The 6,415-nt window shown below is 38.1% G+C and overlaps 1 protein-coding gene across 1 annotated transcript in view; it reads right to left on the bottom strand.

Annotated features, from left to right (window-relative positions):
- Positions 1-224: 224 nt before the first annotated feature.
- The window catches only part of DNAJA1 (DnaJ heat shock protein family (Hsp40) member A1), an 11,414-nt gene continuing 5,223 nt past the window's right edge, over positions 225-6,415 (bottom strand). Inside the window, exons 5-9 of the mRNA XM_007464941.1 lie at positions 5,939-6,166; positions 3,166-3,280; positions 1,759-1,874; positions 1,358-1,458; positions 225-607 (exon numbers count right to left, since the gene is read on the bottom strand). Coding sequence (XP_007465003.1) covers positions 389-607; positions 1,358-1,458; positions 1,759-1,874; positions 3,166-3,280; positions 5,939-6,166 — 779 coding nt within the window. The 3' untranslated portion in view covers positions 225-388. The remainder of the gene's footprint in view (positions 608-1,357; positions 1,459-1,758; positions 1,875-3,165; positions 3,281-5,938; positions 6,167-6,415) is intronic.

The following is a 6,415-nucleotide window of genomic DNA, read 5'->3' as shown; positions in this document are numbered from 1 at the left end:
TGCCAGTTAAATACAATTTTAAATTCATAGCTTAACAATTAAGGGTCATACACTGAAGCCAATACATATACCTGGCATTTCAGTCTAAGCTATTCCATGTACATAGCTGAAATCAATTACAAAGTATGGCCTAACAACTGCTAGGGGAAATTTTTTAAAGTAGTTTTTACAAGTATTAAACTTATCTTGCACACTGAAGTCATCATACATACAGGGCAAAGTCAGAGCTTTTATATTCGAGTTTATTCTTCATTTAACTTTTAAAACACTACTATAATTGAATATTAAAACAAACAATAGCAAGTAGTGAGCATGTTATGATTATAGTCCTTCACTCAATCACTACTGCAAATAAAATGCCAGCAGTGAGTGTTATTCACTGGCCCCATTAGGAGGTCTGACACTGAACACCACCCCGAGGATGATGTTCATCATCCTCATATGCTTCTCCATTGTAATGGCGCCGTCTTTCCTGATTTGGATCAAAGTCCACTAGTTCTACCTGGTCCATTTCATCAGTCTCTTCTACTTCCTTCCTCTCAGGTAGGAGTTTTTCCAGCAAAGAGAGTTTATCCGGGGAGAGAAAGCCATTCTCGGGAAAGTTTACCTATAATAAGAAATTTCTACTTTAAGTTTAAATGACACTTCATCTTTAGCTCCTTAGACAAATACCATTGACCCATTTTCCCCAGGAAAAAAAACATGAAACCACACAATCTTTTGGTAAATCTGCCAATCCCAGGTTAGAACACATGTTCTAAGAAGGCATATATCATCTACTATTCTGAACTAGAGTTCAAGGTAAGATCTTAAAAAAAAGATCCTAATAAAACTATACTGTAATGATCACTTCTATTCAGCAAATACATTTTAATAGGAGAACCCATCCTAAAACACATTCTCATTCCTTCTAATGGATAATTTAAACAAAGCTATTGTTACTCAAAGACAGTCCCACCCAAAGATGTTTTTAATAAATGTTAACTTTGTGGGTCTGAGGCCACTCAAATTTAAGATTGAGGGGAATGGTTGAGTTACTTTAAGAACCAGAGCATTGCAGTATTTTGCCAAAAATCCACACCAGCTAACATGCTTCTGTTGAACTTTAAGATTCCAGTTATAGCCTTTCATTAGTAAATTACCCACCTGCCACCACCCCCCCACCTTTAAATAGCGATAATGATGCAAACAAACCAATACCAACTTGTTAACAAAAAATGTTCAACATAACAAGAGTAACATTAGATCTAGACAAGGGGGAATATAAACTTGGTTTCTGGCCATTCAGAAACTAACTGCTACTAGATTTTAGTAAACTAATCATTCTCAAACATTTCTACAGTACTGTATAGCTTACCTTAAATTCAATGATTAGGCGACCCTTTTCATATGGTCTACGATAAATTGGCATGCCTTCATTTAGCACACACTTGATATCTCCATGCTTGACAATCTGACCTAAAAACATTGAAGCCAAATTCCTTAAATACAGTCACACTTTTACGAGGCAGTGAAAATAAAGAACAGAGCAATGTCCTAGCTCATTGATAGGGGTAAATTTATATGAAATGATGCTGATACCTTTCATTTATAGGTTTTCTAGGGGCTTACAAGAGAGCCAAGAACGCATGATTTCAGCTCAGCTCAAGGATAGACATATACCGAGCAACTTAAATGCCACTTTCCTCCGTGGCTATACTAGCTATAAGCAGACAATGAAAACACTAGAATAGAAACACGCTCATCTAGTTACTGTACCTGGATGAGAAGTGATGACTATGGTTCGGTTGTCAAGAGTAGATATTGGCTTTTGGAAGCCACACAATGCCTCAACCAGCTGTATGTCCATACACATGAAAAGGTCTTCTCCTCGTCTGTACAATGTAAGTACGGCATATACTTAGATCTTCAAACCAGCAATGATTACAACTACCAAAGTAGGCAATTCTGTTCTCTTAAAAACAAATGGTTATCTTTCAAAAGATGCCCTTTCTTCCCCATTCTTGTTTGTTTCCTTTGATAGGTACGAAGTGGATTTATTTAGAGAAACATACTCCAGAGTGTGGGCCATCTCAGAAGGTGAGGAAGGCCTCTTCCCCATTCTTAAGAGCTGAGAACTGGGTACAGCAAACATATGGAAACTGCCAGCACAGTTTCCTGGACAAGGCTTCAGAATCCCTCCACACACTCTAGGCAGTGGAACAAACCTCAGGCTGGGTCCTGGATAAGTTAGGGTCTATGAAATTAAATAAAAGGGATATGGCTAATTTCAAGGGGAAGTAATTTATTGATGTACATGAATTAAGTAATATAGTGCCTGGCACAGTATGAACACTATTTTTATGTTTAATAACAACCCACTTCTTCCACCTCATGCTTGCTTACTTTTCCAATTCATATTAATGACATCTTTTCATCAGGCAGAATACTCTCCAGAAATACTCTTGTTGAGGATTCACCTCAAATGATAGCATCAAAATTCTGAGCTCGATAGCATTTCCCATTATTCTTGAGACACTAATAATCTAAAACCTGTTCCTTGAGATGTCATTCCCAACAGACTTACTGGAACCCTACTCCAGTCTAATGTTTTAAAATTAGCCATTGATACATTATTTAACACTGTTAACTTTCTTGTGCATCACTATAAATTTATCATAAACACAAAATTATTTCCTAACAGACGTGAATTACAGCTTCTTACACAGATGATTCTAGACATTTATTTAAAATTAAAAGCAACCCAACGTACCATGAACTCAGGATTGAAGAAACTGGTGAAAGCTTTAGGGTACTTATTTCAAAACCAACTGCTTATTAAAAAAAACGGGGCAAAGTTTTGTCTAGGGATGTTTCCCCTACTCTATTTATACAACACATCTCCTAACTGATGTATATCCTTCAAAATCCAAATTAGGCAACAATTTACCTACATTTAGACCAAAAAACCAATGATTTTTGTCTTTAGCTTCTTCTAAGACTGAAACGATGATTAACAATCATTTATAAAAGACATATATAGTCTAACTTTTCTGCTATACTTTTCTAGATTATTTCTAGGAAATGTATTCTACAAGTAATGAAAAAGCTCACTTATATTTGAGAAAAAAAAAAAAACCCAAATATGCAAGATGTCGGTTTGAGTATTTGATAAAAAAATTTTACCGAGTAAAAACAGCATGGTCCTTCTGATCTAAAACGATGATAATATCTCCTGGCTCCAGTCCTGGTTCTTGGTCTCCTTCACCATGGAATGTTATCTTCTGGCCATCTTTCATGCCTAAAAACAAAAGGCTAATTTTATACTCTTAACATCTAAGTAAGATCAGAATCTCTACTGAAACACAAATGCATGTTTGTGCATGAAAAAAATGTTCAAGTCTTTGCGGATGCTAAAGTTTTACAGAATTTACCAAAAACGCCCACATGCTTATTAGATCAGTCCAATTTCTTACTGAAGAAAGCTATCATAGTGGAGAACACAGATTCTAGAGGCAAACAAGCCAGGCTTTGAATCTCAGAGCTGCTGTTTACTACTAGGCCTGATTACCCTAAGGAAGCAAATTGCATAACCTTCCTAAGCATCAACTTTCCCACAGAGACCTATGTCCTCCACCAGGGCTCTTGTGGGGGACTGAAGAAAAAGGTCTATGCTGGCACCAAATCAGTGACTGGCAAACATTATAACCATAAATGTTTTGAACTATTTCATCACTTTAAAAAAACTTAAGTCAAATCATTTCTATTAAGTCTAACAGAAGCATAAGTCAGACTTTCTTCCTTCTATTGTATTAGCAGTAATATAAAATCTAAAAATTTAAAAAATATGTAATATTTATATTGAATGATTTTAGTCCTTTTTTTTTTTTTAAAAAAAGAGGATAATTATGGTTGGGTACTTTCAGCCCATGTGGTTATCAGTGTCAAAAATAAGTTTCTCCAATAGGCAAATGCTTTAAAAAAATTATTATTTTTGGCTGCTTTGGGTCTTTGTTGCTGTGTGGGCGTTCTCTAGTTGTGGCAAGCAGGGGCCACTCTTTGTTGCGGTGCGCAGGCTTCTCTTGTTGCGAAGCACGGGCTCTAGGGGCACAGGCTTCAGTAGTTGCAGCATGCAGGCTCAGTAGTTGTGGCTCGTGGGCTCTAGAGTGCAGGCTCAGCAGTTGTGGTGTATGGGCCTAGTTACTCCGCAGCATGTGGTATCTTCCTGGACCAGGGCTTAAACCTGTGTCCCCTGCATTGGCAGGCGGATTCTTAACCACTGCACCACCAGGGAAGTCCATCCAACAGGCAAACGCTTCTTAAAGGCCAACACATTTACTGAGATTTCTTCCCTCTGGCCCATACACCTTAGTTCAGTAAGGGCTTACTTAAGCCAACTAACACCTCTTTAAACAGAACTCATGTGTTTGCAGATGATTTCTCTACAGCAGTAGTGCCAGATTTCCTGAACCAATGATCACTGAGGTCACCCAACAAGAGCAACTTTGTTTCACTTTCTATTACGGAAAGTATTAAACTTACATAAAGTAGCCGACAGTACAAGAAGTCCCTATATATCCATCAATATAGATCCAGTAATTACCAGGTCATGACTACTATTTCATGTATTACACACCTCCATCCACATTCCCTGCATGTATTTCAATTAAAATCCAGACATACCAATTAACCCAAATACTTCAATATATACCTCTAAAAAGAGAAGGACTTAAACCAAAATATCAGTATTACACACTGACAAAAGTAAACATTTTAAAACAATTTATTTATTTTATTTATTTTTGGCCGCATTGGGTCTTCGTTGCTGTGTGCGGGCTTTCTCTAGTTGTGGCGCACGGGCCTCTCATTGCGTGGCTTCTCTTGTTGCGGAGCACGGGTTCAAGGCAATTGGGCTTCAGTAGTTGTGGCTTGAAGGCTGTAGAGCACAGTCTCAGTAGTCGTGGCGCATGAGCTTAGCTGTTCTGTGGCATGTGGGATCTTCCGGGACCAGGGCTCAAACCTGTGCCCCCTGCATTGGCAGGCTGATTTTTAACCACTGTGCCACCAGGGAAGCCCAACAATCTGTCTTTAATCATTCACAAGGCAAAGTAACTATCTCACTACACTAGTGAAGCAATTAAACTCAGCTAAGTTTTGCTGGTTGTTCCATTAATGTTAAGAGTATGGGCAGGGACTACCCTGGAGATCCAGTGGTTAAAACCCCACGCTTCCACTGCATGGGGCACGGGTTCAATCCCTGGTTGGGGAACTAAGATCCCATAGGCTGCAGTGTGGCCAAAAAAACGGGCAAGTGCAGCATTCATAAATGGCTTCACTTACTACTAATGCCCTCCTGAGTACATACTGTTGGTAACAAGGGGGGAATCTTACCAGAGAGAAATTCAAACCCTACTCAACAGGGACCAATTAAGGGGGAAAATGGTGGGAGGGGAGGTACCATGATTCACATGGGTGAATACTATTTCAGGAGCTTAAGTTAATGTAGATGTATATTTTCTAATAACAATTTCATTTTAAAATAGCAAAGTCTGAAAGAGCCAACCATGCTGATTATTTCAGAGTAAGCAGCACCAGTTATTCTGGGGCTATACACATTTCTAAAATTTCTACAATGAGTCTGTACTGCTGTAACACATTTTAAAGCATTTTTAAATAAACTGAAAAAATTAAGGAACTGGCAAAATAAAGTAAATCCTAGTAACATTTAAAGAAAAATTTAAGTTATAGCCCAAGAGGCAGAAATTGATGTACGTTTACATAATCTGTAAAAACCATTAGAAAGTAACATTCATAGTCTAAATTCTTACAAATAAGTTAATTAATCAAAATATACCTATTCCTTACTCCAACAGTAGTTTTAAACAACTATAAAATGTAACGTTAATATAATTTGCAATAGCACTCAAGAATTGAAAATAGAAAGTGGCTCAGAACTCACCTTTGTCAATATGAACTTCTAGAATTTTCTTCTCTCGAACTATCTTCCTTCCATTGCAGCTTTTACATCTATCTTTAGGACTGATCCGCTCCCCATGGCCCTGGCACTCCATGCAGACAGACTGAATTTGCTGAACCATTCCAGGTCCTATCTGATGAATTCTTATTTGCATTCCAGTACCTCGGCAATTGGGACAGCATTCTACTGCTCCTTTCTTACCACCTCGGCCTAAATAGTTCAAAAAGAAATTATATTTGAATTTAGTACTGGACATGGTGACGAATATTTTAATGAGACAGTTCCTAAACACTCCACTTCATTAATATTTTCAAGGTCTGATGGAATGCCGCTATAAGAATCTACAATTCAGCCTTTTTATTTGATAAAATATCACCACAGGGCTTCCCTGGTGGCGCAGTGCTTGAGAGTCCGCCTGCCGATGCAGGAGACGCGGGGTCGTGCCCCGTTTCGGGGAGA

The sequence above is a fragment of the Lipotes vexillifer genome, unplaced genomic scaffold (assembly GCF_000442215.2).
Source record: "Lipotes vexillifer unplaced genomic scaffold, Lipotes_vexillifer_v1.1 scaffold110, whole genome shotgun sequence".
Lineage (NCBI taxonomy): Eukaryota > Metazoa > Chordata > Mammalia > Artiodactyla > Lipotidae > Lipotes > Lipotes vexillifer.
Note: the sequence above shows the minus strand (reverse complement) of the source record. Positions and strands in the feature narration are given on the sequence as shown.